A 16434-nucleotide genomic window follows, 5' to 3' on the forward strand; every position below is an offset into this window, starting at 1 on the left:
TCCTATTGGGATGTTTTGGTCTTCATGCACCGTGCTGAAGGCTGAGAGACATTTTCACCTTGCAGACGACTCCACCAAGCATCATCTCTGCCTGTGATGATGCCCCTATCGCCTTCTCACCGTGGGATGGGGACCCTATGTCTTAGCGCAATCCACATGGCGAGGCATTTTGCCCAGTGAGAAAGGCTGTATTGAGTCCCACAATCACGCCAGGCTGGGAAAATGCGCTCGTTACCTTGATTGAGATAAAAGTAAACTGGAGACCGCGTGGGTCCCTGATACGGCCTTGTCTCAGGGCGCAATGTACACTACGCATGTAGATAGGGGTCGTCGGTAAGACAATCATCGACACTGCTGAAGTTCTCGACAGGGATTGTGGAAGGCTTTTGGCGTGGCTTCCTTCTCGACGCAGAGGACAATCCGGATGTCTCTTGCCGATCTACTGCCTGTATTGTAGTCGGCGCTTCCGTTTTGATGGACGGTTAACTTGGCATTCATGTGAAAATCTTCTATGGACGAGGCGTTGATCGGTTTTGGGTTTTAGGGTCTCAGGGTCCTGTCCTTTGCCGTGCAAAGCACGCCCTTCCTAGTGGCGTTCATCTTTTGCCAACTTGAGGCGACACCGATACCGACAATCTGACACCTACACACAGGCAACAACATCCGACAAGATGCAAATCCAATGGCAATCAAGCTGTTGCAAACTCACCGGATTTCCAATGAGGGAGGCAACCCATTTTGCCCAGGTTGGAAGAAGAGCGGGCCCTTCCGAACACTCCCGATAGGGGTCCTGCAGGCTACATGCCTCCCATCTGCCTCCATCTCGCCCTACATCAGGACCCTCCAATGACATCAGGGAAAAGTCTGAAACCACGTTCCTGAGTTTCGCAAGGGATAGGGCCAATCACGGATGTGTTGCAGGGATATTGACTTTCCTCATGGGCCCAAGCGGCAAGGCGCTAGAACAACTTTTCACTGGCTTTGCCCGGGAGCTGCAATACCTATGAATTGTGAATGGCGAATTCGCGACTCGCATGTCCGTCGTACCGTACACCACACCAACAAGACTATTTCCGGGAGCTTTTCGGGCTTCAAGATCCATTTTCTGATGGGGCATAACAAGCAGCACGTTTTAAATTGGCCCACCTTGGCAATGGTGTCGTCGGCAGCTTGACGTCATGGAGGGGAGAGAGATTGCGTCTGTCGCTTAGTGCGGCTTTCATTTCATACACCTTACCCAGTACATTGTACATCTCAACGTCTCCGTGGCAGAAGCGACTTGTCAACTTGATCGCCTGCTTCGTGTCTGACCGCGGCTGAAACGGCGTCTAATGTGTCCTCGGGAAAAATTGACCGAAGATAAGTCCTTGGCGATGCGGGAAGTTGGGATTCCTGCAGTGATCCAGTTTTTTTCGTAAATTTTCTCTGATGTATTGGAAGGTTCACACTAATGTGAAGTCGATAATCGCCACAACCGGCAAAAAAAAAATTGAGGCTCAACAATCCGATCTGAACCTATAGCTGAGCCTCATTCATACCCGAGATGAAAATACTAATTCGCCTGGTACATCGCTTATCCCGCCCTACTCATGAATCGGTTTAGGTACCAAAACCGGCATTCGGCTTGAAAACTGAGGCCTACTGTATGTACTAAACACCGTACAATGCACGAACCCTGACTCGGACGTGGCCCATCGGTCCAGCATCGGCGGAGACACGGCACGTCATCGGCCCATTCGGCGGCGGAGCAACGGCCCAACGCCGGCGGAGAACTTCTACGTCATTGGCTCCAGTGACAGCGGGTCACTAGCCCAGCGATAACGGGGCATCAACCTGGTACCGTTGAGACAACGGACGAATACCGACTAGGAACCGCCAGCACCGACTCGAGAACGCTTCGGTCTTAGACATCGAGATACGGACTCAACACCAAGGGAGCCACCGACCCAGTATCTCTAGGAATATGGGGCAAAATGTAGGAGAACGGGCCCCCCATAGGCAATGGGGCATCAACCCAGCACAGACGGGACATTTACGGCGGGTCCGCGGCTGGCGACAAGAGGACGCCATCGGTCCGAAAGAGGTAATAGGAGTTGATAGGGAGAGACATCGAAAAGGATAAAAAGGAACAGATAAGTCGGATACATCTGCTCTTTTTTTTGGAAGCATCACTCTCACATCACTTCAAACGGCCTCAACAATCTCATCTACAGCCACCAAACACTTCTTTGATACCCATTCTCTTTCGAACCTCATCTACAACACAACCCACAAATCATTCAAAATGGCCGCCCACGTCGCTACCCGTCAGCCTGAGCTCGGCATGGAGAAGGTTATGCCTACCCGCCAGGACTCCGGATACGCCTCTCCCTGCGACTCTCCCCGCCTGACCGTCAGACTCAACGATGGCAACGAGATCCCCCAGATCGCTCTTGGTGTCTACAAGGCCCCCAACGGCCAGGAGACTGAGGACGCCGTCATCGCCGCCCTCGATGCCGGCTACCGTCACATCGACTCCGCTGCCAGATACGCCAACGAGGAGGCTTGCGGCCGCGCCCTGAAGGAGTGGTTCCAGAGAACCGGCACTCCCCGTTCCGAGGTCTTCGTCACCACCAAGCTCTGGGATGCCGACCACGGCTACGAGGCCACCTTCAAGGCCCTCTGCGACTCCCTGGAGAAGTTCCAGCTCGACTACTTCGACCTCTACCTCATCCACTCCCCCTCCAACGACAAGGAGAAGCGCATTGCTTCCTGGAGAGCCCTCGAGACCGCCCAGCGCCTCGGTAAGGTCCGCTCCATCGGTGTCTCCAACTTCGGCTCCAACCACCTCGAGGAGCTGATGCAGGAGACCTCTGTCGTCCCTGCCGTCAACCAGATTGAGGTCCACCCCTTCTGCCAGCGCCAGGACCTCGTCGACTGCTGCCGCAAGTACGGCATCGCCATTGAGGCCTACTCTCCCCTCGCTCGCGGCAACAAGCTTGAGGATGCCACCGTCGGCAAGATCGCCGAGAAGTACGGCAAGACCCCTGCTCAGATCCTCCTCAACTGGAACGCCGCCCGCGGCAACATCGTCCTCCCCAAGTCCCTCACTGCCCACCGCATCAAGTCCAACTTCGAGTCTTTCGACTTCGAGCTCTCCTCTGAGGACATGGCCACCATTGACGCCCTCGGTGCCGAGAACTACGTCACCGGCACCCTGCACAAGGAGGAATAAATAATGTCTCCGGCATTTGCCCCCTTGGGCACCTCTTTTCGATCGGCATAACTGCTGGGACATCCAGCAACTGAGCATTCCTCCATCCTGAGGGCATTGGAACAGCCTTTTACATTTGCCGACGTGACGAATTACGCACGTCGTCCACCCAGGACATTTTAAGGAGTTGATTGCTTTTGGACGCCATTTGGTGTTCTATTCCCCCCCCGCCAAAGAGTTTGGATTGGAGTATGGGTTCTTTTTTCGGGAAGACATAGAGATAGACTTTAGATCTAGACCAGCGCGCTAGACATCACATCAGGCAAAGCTTGATACGAATATTATGCCCCCAATATTTTTTTGAAATTGATTCTCCTTTGCATGTGATTGTGAATAGTGAATTGTGTGTACTTTGCATTTCGGCTCGCGTCCGGTCTTGCTACTTAGAGTTTGGAGTTGACCAATCGCATAATCATCAGTTCTATTCGGTTCAGACATAGAAAACTGGCCTCGCATTCAAGGTTTGAGATGCATCTTGATTGTTGATTGTCACGTGGCTGTGCGACTTGGCTGCTTGCCACCACCCCGGGCCCGATCTGGCTCAACGACTTGGTGGTGTGGGCACCGTGGGTTCACGATCCAGGTTCCAGATCGTTGGGACAGGTCACAGACATCTCAGTTGGGAATACCCGCGTGGGCCACAATAAAAAGGGGGTCCTTACTTCACGTGCTATCACTCGTCAAACCACAATCGCAAGTTGGCTAGCCTCTTACCAAGAACATGTGTTTCTAAAGAAAAAGAAAAACCCTTGCAGAAAGACAAGCACATGCACTCAGTTGATGCCTTACTTGCGAAACTATGAAATCATAACAGTGCGTATGTAATCAAGTTTTGATTCACCCAATGGTGAAAGGTGATATTGGGTTTCTAGCAAGCCAACACATATGCTAAGAAGCCTTGAAACTATGAATTTCACAGTCCCATTCCGGGCTCGAATTGAAGGTCCAACGGCATCGCATCCAGCGTATTTGCGAGTTCTAGCGCCGATGCCATTGGCCAATCCCAGACATTCCATTGTAGTTGATCAAGCACTGGCTGCTGGCTATCCTTAGACGAAAACGTCTTTATCCGAAGCATATCCAAAACGTCGGCACACTGCGTGATGTAGCCACTGGAATCATCGGCCTTTAGGTGTTGCAGCGTCGCAGTACACGTCCTAACTAGATCTTCGTCCTCCTCGTCGCCCGAAATCGGCTGGCCTTTCCATCTCGCAAACAAAATGGTTAGTCCTGCTTGCCAAAGCATGTGCATCCCGTTTGGGTACAGATGAGCGATGATGGTGGCGTCTATTCCCCGATGAGCCGGCTCGGTTGTTGAATTGGCGACACTGGCAGCATATAATCTAATTAGTTCGGCGGAAGCACGGCCGCACGTAAGTAGGGAAATCGAGAACTGGGGATCGGCGGTCGTGAATGCAAGGGCGGGCCGATGGATATGCACCGTGGCGTTGTAATATGCAGCGCGAAGGAAGACTACTTCTAGAGTGTCTGTTGATGCCGCCGGGGCCATATCTGCACCCTCGTCTTCAATATCTGCGGCTCTCTCCGAGGGCAGCATGCGTTCCCACATGGTGAGTTCGGCTTGCAGTTGAGTTATTTTGGACACTCCGCCGCGCCTCCGCGTCGTCGAGTACAGCTTTTCCAAAGCCTGTCCCACAATAACCGCTAGCTTGAACATGCACAGAGCTGTGTCTACTTGTGATCTCTCTCCAGGCAATGGGAATGCGACGCTCTGCCGCGAAACCTGGTCATGGTCCACGCGTGATGGAAGGTCGGTGTCAACATCCTGGTCGCGGATGAGCCTTGGCATGCCGTGGTATGCGCTGGAAAACCTGCAAAACTGATCAACTACTATCGATTTGAAAATCAGGCGATGAATATACGAACGTATCAAGTGAGTACTGACACCACCACACGCGGCGTCTTAGTTCTGTTTCTAGGGGGTCAAACTTGAATCTCTGAGAGTGGCGATGAAGCCCGAGATTTTGTGCCATTCTAGTTGCCAGCCCTCCGAGTTGAGATGCCGCTGAGTAGCGCGATGATAGCTGCAAATAGATCTGAGAAATCTCTAGCCCTTGGAGGGTTGGTAGGGAAGGTCGTTCATAGAGCTTGTTAGTCAAGGTGGCGGCCATTGCGTGATACTTTTCGGAAAGGCACAGGAAGTGTTGATGGCTCTGGGCGCAGGACCCTGCTTGTCCTAGACTTCCTAACGCGAGTAAACTGAGCACTTGATGCAAAATACTGAGATCGCCGTGTTCGGGGTCATCCCTAAGCCGATGAAAGGCCTCTAGAGTAGAATGTTTGTGCACTATGGGGTATAGCGGCGTCCAACGCTCGATGGTGGCTTCGAGGATATCGGCGGCATCGAGAGGAAATTGTGATACCATAGAAACCACCAACTGCGACTCGGAATCCTTGGGCAGAACGTTACGTATGTTGTGAAGGTAGAGATTGTACACACTGCTCGGAAAGGTGTCGGTATGTATCCGCAGCATTTGCAGCTGCTGCTCTGCCTGACTGATAAAATGAACGCCGGTTGATGACCCTGCGAACATCGCAGTTTGATCATCATTAGACACAAGCCGGCCCATGTGTCCGACCACAGGCTCTGGACCCTGCCTTGGCTTCGCGATGGCATTGGCTTCTGTGCGGCGCAGCCGTGTGTAAAGGGGTCCATCGAGGCTGTTGGCCGGGAAGAGGTCCAAGGCGGATTGCCCAGATACGACAGGTGATGGCTGGCTTTGTGTTCGGGACGGTGAAGCTAGCTCCATAGGTGCACCTAAAACTTCAGGTGTTTTTGAGGTGGCTGGCCCGCTCTGTCTTTCCTCGGAGCCTTCGTTCTCGTAAAAACTAGAGAGGCGATAAGTACCATGCGCTGCAGTGGCTTGTCTTTGATGATCACCTTTTTCTTTTTCTATTGCGCTTCAACTTGGTTGATACAACGCATGAGACGCCCCCGGCAATGCACGGGGCACACTAAGAATACCATAGTTGGTTATCTTTTTCTCGGGATATCTCAGTCGGGAGGCGGTGATTGAGCGGTGACTAACCTTATCTCCATCGCCGTAGCACCTAATTTTTCTTCTATGGATTGAGTTCAATGTCAGAGAGAGGCACAAGAACTTAGTCTTTGTAGGGATTCTGGGCTCATTTTATGAGACTATACAACATACTGCCGACAACGGTCACTAAACTCGTATGTTAGCATGGCTCTCCGACGCGATCGCTGGCGGTAGTGGGGTCTTCTCGAACCAGACTTGTCCAGACTTCGCTCCGGAATTTCCCTGGCCATTCATACTCCCGGTGCAATCGGCATCATTGAGGTTATTGATTTCCTAACTCCACTCTAGTTAATTCCGTGTGGCGGGCACATGCGAACAGTACGTGAATGAGATGCTGATGATGCGATATTGTGGTGGAGAGAATCAGACCGACGTGGGCCTAGCTGGAGACAAATGTAGTAGTCTCGTTGCAATGTTCGCTTAGATGCATATTTGGTATCTAAGAGCAGCATATCCTGCTTAAAGTCATTGCCGTCCTTGTCAGGACCAATAAGGAGAAAGGAAAATTAAGTATCTCTCTTACAACTTCTACCTAGGGGTACTTGAACCACCGCGTTTCGTTGCCAAGACTTTTTCTCATCAGATTTTCGCCTTTAATCTAGAAACAGAACTTAGAGACTGTGCCGCATGAATCCTCGCTCAGCCAAGACCTAACTGGGCTGGGCGCAGCCCATCCGGCGGGCATCTCAAACTCTTCATCCCACGTCATCTCATATGCAGTTGACCGGCCACCTTGATCAAGTCAAGGGTCAAAGTTTGACTTTCAAAGCCGCCAATTTCAAGTCATCGGGTCTCTTTATTCCGTCACAGAGTTACTGCGACATGATTTCACGAATCAAGCACAAATGGGCCGGACCACATTAAGACATGAAGAATATGAGAGGCCTTTTGGAGAGTCTGCTCGCATTGTCATTTCATAAGCCAGGGTACGGTTTTAGCTTTAAATTGGTCGAAGTAGTATCGCAGACCTGGCGGAAGCCCGCATTGGCTTATAGCTTACAAGAACATGTTCAAGTCTAGGTGCTATCAGATGAGGTACTCATTTACTTATTAAAGGTCAGAATATTCAGTGACTGCCATTAGTCACACCGTTCCCATTCGTAACCCCGTTGCCGTTCACGGCCTTTCCGTTCTCGCTCACTTCACCAACCTTCTGGCCCAAAAGCTCGTCGACCATAAGTTGACAGCACCCAAGATACCTTGTAGGATCACACAGCTTGGAAAGCTCCACGGAGGCAACGTGTGCTGTGACCTCGGACGACTTCTCCAAAGCCTCCTGCAAGGAAATCTCGTCTTCATGTGCCTGAACGCACGCCTTGTACACGATTTCATGAGCTTCTTGTCGACCAGTATATTTGGCCAGGTCCATCATGACTGCCTCTGCCACAATCAACCCCCGAGTTGACTTCAGATTGGTCATCATGGCGTCCTTGTTGACCTGTAGGCCGGACAGCGCAAACTCCGCTTGATGGAGGGAGCCCACGATGGATATGAATGCTGTCGGGATAGCTGCCCACTCGAGGTGCCACGGACCGGATGCTCTTTCGAAGTCTGATACCATACCATCCAACACGAGTCCGGCTTGTGCGCGAAGGATCTTTGATTGCGCAAGAATTACCTCGCTAGAAATCGGGTTTCGTTTTTGCGGCATTGTGGAAGAAGCACCGCGGTGAGGGACGTAGGGCTCAGCAACCTTGGAAGAGTAAGTCGATATCCAAGTCATATCAAGGAGCAATGGCAAATACTGACCTCATTTAGCTCGTTTGAAGACATGATGATCAAGTCTAGAGCAATTTTGCCCAAGCTACCTCCAACCAGAGCAAGATAGTTGACAATCTCAGCAACAGTGTCACGCGCCACATGCCAGGTGATGATGGGATCCTGCAGGCCAAGAACAACCGCAAGACGTTTGCGGACTCTAATACCACTGTCGGTAGTGCCAAGTGAGGCCAGAGTACCAGCAGCACCACCAAACTGAACGAGCAAGCAACTCTCCTTGATCTGCTCAAGTCGCTTCACGTGCCTACGGAAGCCGGCGAGCCATACGGCACACTTGTATCCGAATGTAATTGGGAGTGCGTGTTGCAGGTGTGTCCTTCCAGCCATGGGTACGTCTCTGTAGGCGGCAGACATCTTTTCTAGAGTGGAGGTGACTTTGCGGAGGAGTCGTTCGACGATTTCCAGACCAGTTTTCATCTGGAGGACGGAGGCAAGGTCCATGATATCTTGAGTGGTGGCTCCCCAGTGAATGTAACCGGCTTCAAAGGACAGTGTCAGCAATTCAGTTCGGCAAAAGCTAAAGCTATTTCACACTTACATGTCTCCTCGGGCACCCATTTAGACATCTGCTCTACCAAAGGCAACACTGGATAGCCGACAATCTCTGTGCGGGCGGCAAGAAGCTGCCAGTCAATTTTGGAGACATCGCAATGCTCCTTCAGCACAGCAGCGGTGCCGGCGGGTACAATGCCCTCGGCTTCTTCAGCTTCCGCGAGAGCACACTCAGCCTTGATCAGATTGGCAACATACGAACGCTCAGAAAAGGCCTGGCGAGCCTCCTCCGTGCCGAAAATGTTGCCAAAAAGCGTCGAGTCAAAGACAGTGGCGGCAGCCATTGTGGGAGGCTGGTGCACGACAAGAAGCAATTTGAATTCTGTCTGTTTTCTGTAACCACACGGGATGTCGGCGGAGTAGTTTGGAAGAAGATCAGAACCTAGTAGTTGTTCCAACAAATGCTCCGATTGCGTCGACGCGTTCCCTTCGACACGTTTTATTTTCTTTGGCCTGGATGGCAATCCTTCCACCCAACGACCAGTCTTGCGTTGATGCCCCGCGGCGGGGCACGGGATAACGGGATAGCGGGGAGCAGGGAGCGGGATAAGGATGACAATGTGATGCGGCTGGGCCGTGCGGCGCGGCGTAACGGCGTAGCGGCATAACGGCATAGCACGGACCAAGCAACGATTCGCCGGGTCTTGGCCACGCTTCCCCGTATCCCATCCCCCGGGTTGCCAGCTGAACGTGGAATAAACTCATTGCGGGGAACCTGTATTATCTGGGGACGAGTCAAATCATCCCCGCAAAGTCGGGGTTGACATTTTGACAGGTATATATCAGGTATAATTCGGGTGATTTCTCGTCTGTTCATTCTTCTGTTTCCTTCTCCAGAAGATCTCATCATTATTCCTGTGTATTCACTCTTGCACATCGGCTTTGTCTTACAGCACCAAACAACCAAAATGCTTACAGATACAGGGCCTGATACAGAGGGCTGCCACTGCAAGCCCTATGATGATGCGAGACCAGTACAAGAAAATCACCACTCGAACGAGGGAGGCTCCTCCACCATCTCCTGACGCCAGAATGCTTATCAAGATGGAGGGCAACCTTGCTCAGCGCAATGGTTCTCGGGATCGCAAGCCGAAGGGTCTTCACCTTGAACTTGCAGGCCTTAACACGATGACGAATGAGGTTACTTCACCCGAACAGTCGGTGGCATCTTCAACTCGCTTTCACTGGCCATCCCGACGTCGGGGTCCAGGTTCCATAACGAGCTCTGTCACTTCTCAATCTACCGCGGGCAGAAGCTACCGCAGCAACACGACTGGTGGAAAGCATGACTACATCCACAGTCTGGATACTGCTCAGCGCCTTCAGCAACGCAAGCAGCGAAGCCGACACGCCAGCCGCGAGGGCAATCGTGATGGCTCCCGCGGCCGCGACCGTGACCATAGCCGCCCCCGGAAGACGCCTTCTCGTGAGGCTTCGGCGGAACGTGGCCGAGCCTCCAGCCGCAACTGGCCCAAGCCAAAGCGCTCTCCGACCTCGCCTATTCCCATGTCACCCGAGGACCTTATCAACTTGAGCACCCCCAAGTTGTTGCCGGAAGTCATGGACCCCGCTACAGTGAGGAAATCCAGCAAGAACAGAAAGGGAACCAGCCGTACATCCAGCCGTGGTAGCCAAGGCCGAAACAGAAGCACGGAAGGCAGGCACCGCCCTCCTGCGCTTGATCTCCGTGGTCGAAGCGCAACCCGTGATGGCTCCCAAATTAGGTCACCCTCGTCTCCGCTCCCACTTTCGGCCAATCTGGTTCACTACCAGGGATCTGAAGATGAGGAAGACTACGTCAAGGCTGTTATCGCGCAAGAGAATTTTAGGAACAGACACAACAGGAGCACCAGTCAGAACGGATCTCGCAAGGCCCTTTCGCCCGAGCTCACTAGGGAATTCCCCCGAAGAGATCGATCTGAGAGTCGCCGCCGCCACGCCGGGGAGAATCTCGACCAGCCCCGCGATGTCGTGCCTCCCCAGTCGAAGTCGCGCGCTGCCTCCACCGAGCACGCCGGAGACCTGAAGGCCATGAAGGACGAGAGGCAACGTAAGAAGGAAGAAGCCGCGCGCGAGCTCGAAGAGCGCCGCAAGTCGCTTGCACAGCGTCCTTCAGCGCCACTTATTCCTCACCCTAGCCAAATTCGTATCGGTATTGAGCCATCGCCAAGCGCCGTTGAGCTTCCACCTCGCAGCCACACTGCCGACTCGACTCAGAGGAGCATGTACGCTCGAAGCAACTCCAATGTCCACATTGGATTGCCCGCCACGCCCAAGGCTATGCGTCTCATCATCGAGTCTGACAAGGACAAGCATATCATCCCGGTCCCCCCGATTCCGGCCTCCTTTGCGCAGCGGCAGTCGCCAGCGACCTCGCCCCAGCAGCAGTCTCCCAGGAAAGAAAATGAGGCAGAGTCTCTCACCCTGCTTCCGCAGACAACCTACCAACTTCCGTCATCAGTCTACCAACCTCCTGCCCGCGGCATGATCCCTCGCAGCATGTCTGCTCCGCCAATCCCTCCCGACGCACCCTCGCCAAGGGGCGCTAGCATGAGCAGCAAGGGACTTTCCCGTGGCCCTTCGATGAGAAGGGGCAACTCGGGAGAGGTTCGAACCGTCGACGATCTTATTCGAGCCAGACGCACCTCTCAGGACGATAATAACATTCCGCCACCACCACCACCCCCTCCAATGTTGAAGGAGCTGCAGCACCTCGCCATGCCTCCTCCACCACCCCCGGCACCATTGCCGTACGCTGCACACAACAACGCCAGCGCGATCGGCATTGGCATGATTGAAATAATCATGGACGATGACGAGCCTGCCCCGGCGACCATCGCTGCACCCATGGACACGACCGTTCCCGTCCTCCCCCCGCCCGCTCCCCCCGCATCCAAGGGCCACAGCCGTGGCAGGAGCTTTTCTGAACGCGACAACAGTATCGCCGGTCGCATATCCAAGGCCACCGACCGCTTCAGATCGGGTAGCCGCAACCGCAAAGAGACGACCACGCGCCCCCGGGGACAGGAAGAGTACGAGTACGCCCCCTACGAGAGCGTGCCGATGCCGGCCAACTACGGTCGCGAAGCGTTGAGATCCCCCTCTGCCTTGGCGCAGAAGGGGCTTCCTACCGGCCTTCATCGTAGCGAGATGATTTAGGCTGCTTACGCCTATATCCCACAACCGAACCCCTTAATTATCATTACACTTCACCTTTCGATTCGTTGCATGGCGACTGGCGTTTCTCGATGAATCTTGATACCATTACTTTTCTACGACAGAGGAACACGACCCTTCGCGCCGCTGCATCTCACGATATCAGCTAGCCCTCACAGAAACTGAACAGCTAATAGAAGGCGCCATTTGTATACTTCGAGTCTATCCTTGACAGAATTTTGAGCGCAGAGCGATATTTCACCTTATTTTCATTGGACCTGTTTGCATTCCTTCTCAAATGATGACTGATGATGGCTGGATCTCGGATTTGGGCAGGCCGCGAGGCACACATGACACACGATACCTGTAGCGAGCGGCGATGTGTGCGTATGACGGATGGATGAACTGGTCTAGGAAATACGTTGCGGGAGGAAAGAAAACAAATCAAAAAAACAGAAAAGCCGAAGTTTCAAGGCGACGCCGTCTTGGGCCAGGAAAAGGAGAGAGCGAGAGAGTGGGGTTGAGGAGAGAGAGAGAATTGTGTGGTGTGAAAAGAAGGGATCGAAAAGTGCTGGAAACGTTTGGTCTTACAATGTTGCCTCACGGCATCTTTGTTCATCTAGTTGAAGGGTGGGATTCCAACCCTTTTCTTTTCGTGTGCTTCCAAGCGTCGTCTTGGGTGTGATGTTGATTTCTTTTTTTTTTCTTTTTTGAATGGGAGGACATAGTATGTAGTTACTCGATTTGAGATGGCCATGTGCAGGCTAATTTATATTGAGAAGAGTGCAAATCCGAACCTAGTTCACACCATCTAATCGTGATTCACAAGCTTGTATCTTTAGACCGTCTGATTCATATGAACGGCACAAAAGATAAAAAAGAAAAGAGCCAGATGAAGGTTGCCGACGTGCGGTTTCGAACCATGTGCGTGCGGCACTGTGGGTGGATGTACCCCCATCCCATACAACATCGTGGGTGTCAATTTCAGCGGTGATCTGCAATCCATAGGTAGGTAGGACGACAATTCCATCAGGTCCAGAGCAATGCAACAGGTCATCACGTTCTTCAAAACCAAGATGCAAAGTTGCGAACATGCATAGAGGGGATTAAACCATCACCAAAAAGATCAAAAATTGGAGTTGACATCTCCATCTCCAACCACTACCCCAAGCCCCTAGCGATCGTAATCCAGCACGCCATGCGACGGTGAAGATATCTCTGCAGAGTGAAGCCTCCCTCAAGTGTTATCTTCATTGCTTAGGGCCACACGCAGCGATCGCAGGTTACCCATGCGAGTGGGTGGCCACCGCAGCATTCGCACTGGGCGCCGCTAAGGGGTTCCAATGGATATGGGGTAGCGGAAGAAGAGTAATGAAAGCCTTCAACCGTTTGACCATTACAGCCGATAGTTTCCGCGCGGGTTTTCATACAAGTAGTACCCAGTGGGCTCTGGGGGGGACGTGCACTGCAAGAGAAGGTGGGTCTGTAAATTATGAGGTAAGCTGAACCAACCCCTGTGACGTTGGCCTTGGCTGGCAGAACACTGAACGCGCCGGCGATGATCTCCACCGAGCACCGATCTGAGCTTCGAGCTTTCTCGTCGTCGACTGTGTGGGAGTCGAAGCCGCCATTGCACCCGGTGATCTTGAGTTCGGATCCTCCTAAACGGCATTTCAGAGTTCCTTGAGCTGCTACAATCCTACATATTCTCAATGGCAGCGTAGCGACACTACATTCAACTCGCATTACCCCCCCTCTCCGCGAAATTCTTCGAGCGCAACCTTTCACGATGCTCACGACCGCCCCACGCCTTCACGTCCGGCGGCCCTCGCCCACGACCGCCGAATTCACAGTAACAACGAGCCCGCCGCCGACCCTCACCATCCACCTCATTTACAGCCTCCTCCTCGCCCTGCGCATGCTCCTCCTGGTCTCCTCGCTGCTACTGCTACACGCCGCCTGGTCGCAGTCGCCCTACGCCGCGTCCTTCCTCTCCCCCTCGCCGACCAAGTCTCCCCATACGAGGAACGACCCGGACATCTTCTTCTCGAGCCCGACGTTTTGGCACGCCCTGCACCTGGTCCACACTTCGGCGCCGGGCCGGCTGGCGCAGCGCATCGCCGCGTCCCCCGCGATACCCCTCCCCGTCCTGATCTCGGGGTGCCTCCTTGCGGCCTACGCGACCCTCCTGCGCACGCAAACCACCGAGAGCCTCCTCGTGCTCAGGGGCCTGGGTATCCAGACGAGCTCCACGAGCGGGAGCTACCTCTCCGCCGCGGCGACGCGCTTCATACCGACGGAGAAGATCCAGGACGTGCTGGTCAACGAGGCGTTCAAGGGCTTCGAGGTGCGGTACTACCTCATCGTCGTCGTCGAGGGCGAGGAGGACCTCGTCGTCGTGTTCCCGAGGCTGCTCCCCCGCAAAAAGATTGTCGAGACGGTGTGGAGGGGGGTCAGGGGCTGCCTCTGGGAGGCGGACGGGACCGCCGGCGGGAGCGGTGGTTATAGCAGGAAGATGGATGAGAGGTGGCAGGGCGGAGCATGAGCAAGCGAACCGCTGAGCGAAGGCCATTTTTACGAATTGACGATGACAACCCTTTTTTTGTGTTCAAAAACCTTTTACTCCTTTTTATTTTTTCACCGTGTTCGGTTGGGTATGTGTATGTTTGTGTGGCTACGGACTACTCATCCGTTGCAGCCGCCGCCGCCGCCGTAGCAGCAGCCGTAGCGGCAGCAGTATTCCCCTGCTTCGCATCCTTGATGACCTTGCGCCAGTTCTTGGACTCGCGCATCTCGTCCGAGTTCTTGAACCCCTTCCTCTGCGCCCACCGGTCGTTGATCTCCCGCGGCGTCGGCGTGAGCTGCTTCCTCGCGATCGGCACGTAGCCGCCCGAGAGCTTCCCCTCGTGGCCCCCCTGGAACACCCTGCGGCCCTTGGCCTTGCCCTCGACGCCCTGCACCTGGCCCGAGACGAGGTCCAGCAGGCGGTTCGCGAGCAGCTCGTCCATCTTCTTCTCGCGGTAGTGCGCCCACATGCCCTCGACGACGTCGGCCTCGCCGTATACCCAGCGCAGCGCGTTGTCGGCCTCGGCCGGGCTGCGGCTGGCGCCGTCGCCGGGGAAGACGCAGTTCCAGAGGACCAGGGGCGTCTCGTGCGCGAGGTCGTAGTTGGGCTTGCGCGGCGAGCGCTCGACGTCGAGCAGCTGCGTGATGAGCTCGGGCTTCTCGAGGCGCTGGCCGACGAGGAAGAGGATCGTCACCATGTGCCGGATCTGGTGCCACAGGAACGCCGTCCCGCGGATGTTGAACGAGTACACCTTGGGCAGCTGGCTGCCGTCGGCGGCGCTCAGCCCGAGGTACGGCAGCGCCGAGCCCGCGTCGCGCACCTCCTCGACGCCCGCCTCGAACATGCGCCGCTCAAAGTTGGTGATCTGCTTGCTCCCGTCCACCTTGCAGAAGTTGCGGAAGTCGTGGTTGCCGATGAAGCGCTGCGCCGCCTCGTTCATGGCGTCGATGTCGAGGTACCCCTCCTTCATGCCGCCGTCCACCGTCCCGGCGGTCGGGTTGAAGGCCGGCTGCGTGAAGAAGTAGCGGTACTGCCGCTCCTCGCACGAGAAGCGCGCCGAGAAGTCCGGCGGCGGCGACGGGCACCAGGCTATGATGCGGATGTCGTCCGGCAGCAGGCGGTTGAGGACCTTGACGTACTGGATCTCGTCGTTGATCTCGTCCCACACCTTTTCGGGCTTCTTCTCCGCCTCCCCCTCTTCCTGCTCTCCTTCGACCTTTTCCGTGCCCTCCATCGGCGTGTCCGCCTCCGCCTCGGCGACGGCCTCCTGCTTCTTGGGCAGCGGCCGGCTGCTCCGCACCCTCAGCCCGATGACCTGCCCGAAGGCGCTCACCCCGCGGTCCGTCCTCCCGCACTTGGAGTACTCGCAGCAGTCAAAGTTGACGACGTCGGGGTCCTCGGGGAAGATGAGGCACGCCTTGGTCAGCGCGGCCCACAGCTCGCCCTCGATGGTCGGCAGGCTCGCCGAGTCGGCGTACTCGAACCCGCCGTAGCGCTTGCCCAGGTACGCGAGCTTGAGCGCGATGAAGCGGGTCGAGTACCGCGACGAGTCGATCCTCTTGGCCTCCTTCTTCCGCTTCTTGGCCGGCGGCGGGGCCCCTCCGTCTGGCGCTCCCGTGCCGGCTCCGGCGCCGGCCGCCGCTGCTGCTGCTGCCGCCTTTGATGCAGCATCCCGCTTGTCGAGCTCGTGCTCGAGCTGCCTTATGCGCGAGATGAGGCGCTCCTTGTCCCATGCATCGTACTTTCCGCTCACATCGGCCATGTTTGCGATGAGAGCGGTGCTCAGGCGCCGGGTCGCAACTGTGGACGGTTGGCAACGGCGAGTGAGACGACGGGCGGCGATATGGTGGTGGTGCCGGCGCTGGTGTTGGTGATGGGCGCGGGCGGGTAAAATCTTTTGGCGGTCGTGTAATAGCCCAACTGGCCGTCTCGACGGAATCAGACTACGGCTCGGCGGACGATGCAGACACAGGCCCCTAAACAGTTCATGTAAGGGCTTCATAAGCCCTCTTTTTTAAACATATGACTCCAAGAAGGGGGCACCTCGAATTTTGGAGGGGGTTAGA

The 16434-nt window shown here is 55.0% G+C and overlaps 6 protein-coding genes across 6 annotated transcripts; 3 read left to right on the forward strand and 3 right to left on the reverse strand.

Moving 5' to 3' along the window:
* Nucleotides 1-2284: 2284 nt before the first annotated feature.
* Nucleotides 2285-3214, forward strand: EsH8_II_000052 (aldo/keto reductase; the record flags this gene model as incomplete). The annotated part of the gene is made up of 1 exon (XM_083263350.1): nucleotides 2285-3214. One exon carries the CDS (start codon nucleotides 2285-2287, stop codon nucleotides 3212-3214), a length of 930 nt encoding a protein of 309 aa, XP_083120672.1.
* A 952-nt stretch (nucleotides 3215-4166) lies between these two features.
* On the reverse strand, nucleotides 4167-6549 carry EsH8_II_000053 (transcription factor domain-containing protein; the record flags this gene model as incomplete). Its single annotated transcript, XM_083263351.1, has 6 exons — nucleotides 4167-5085; nucleotides 5141-6103; nucleotides 6156-6229; nucleotides 6304-6337; nucleotides 6427-6441; nucleotides 6506-6549. 6 exons carry the CDS (start codon nucleotides 6547-6549, stop codon nucleotides 4167-4169), a joined length of 2049 nt encoding a protein of 682 aa, XP_083120673.1.
* Nucleotides 6550-7381: 832 nt separating this feature from the next.
* Nucleotides 7382-8930, reverse strand: EsH8_II_000054 (L-Aspartase-like protein; the record flags this gene model as incomplete). Its single annotated transcript, XM_083263352.1, has 3 exons — nucleotides 7382-8008; nucleotides 8065-8573; nucleotides 8633-8930. The coding sequence occupies 3 exons, from the start codon at nucleotides 8928-8930 to the stop codon at nucleotides 7382-7384; spliced, it is 1434 nt and encodes a 477-aa protein (XP_083120674.1).
* Nucleotides 8931-9603: 673 nt separating this feature from the next.
* Nucleotides 9604-11805, forward strand: EsH8_II_000055 (uncharacterized protein; the record flags this gene model as incomplete). Its single annotated transcript, XM_083263353.1, has 1 exon — nucleotides 9604-11805. One exon carries the CDS (start codon nucleotides 9604-9606, stop codon nucleotides 11803-11805), a length of 2202 nt encoding a protein of 733 aa, XP_083120675.1.
* Nucleotides 11806-13591: 1786 nt separating this feature from the next.
* EsH8_II_000056 (GPI-GlcNAc transferase complex, PIG-H component-domain-containing protein) lies at nucleotides 13592-14347 on the forward strand (the record flags this gene model as incomplete). Its single annotated transcript, XM_083263354.1, has 1 exon — nucleotides 13592-14347. One exon carries the CDS (start codon nucleotides 13592-13594, stop codon nucleotides 14345-14347), a length of 756 nt encoding a protein of 251 aa, XP_083120676.1.
* Nucleotides 14348-14483: 136 nt separating this feature from the next.
* On the reverse strand, nucleotides 14484-16130 carry EsH8_II_000057 (pseudouridine synthase DEG1; the record flags this gene model as incomplete). Its single annotated transcript, XM_083263355.1, has 1 exon — nucleotides 14484-16130. One exon carries the CDS (start codon nucleotides 16128-16130, stop codon nucleotides 14484-14486), a length of 1647 nt encoding a protein of 548 aa, XP_083120677.1.
* Nucleotides 16131-16434: the final 304 nt, after the last annotated feature.

This window comes from Colletotrichum jinshuiense, chromosome 2, assembly GCF_051148585.1.
Source record: "Colletotrichum jinshuiense chromosome 2, complete sequence".
Taxonomy (NCBI): Eukaryota; Fungi; Ascomycota; class Sordariomycetes; order Glomerellales; family Glomerellaceae; genus Colletotrichum; species Colletotrichum jinshuiense.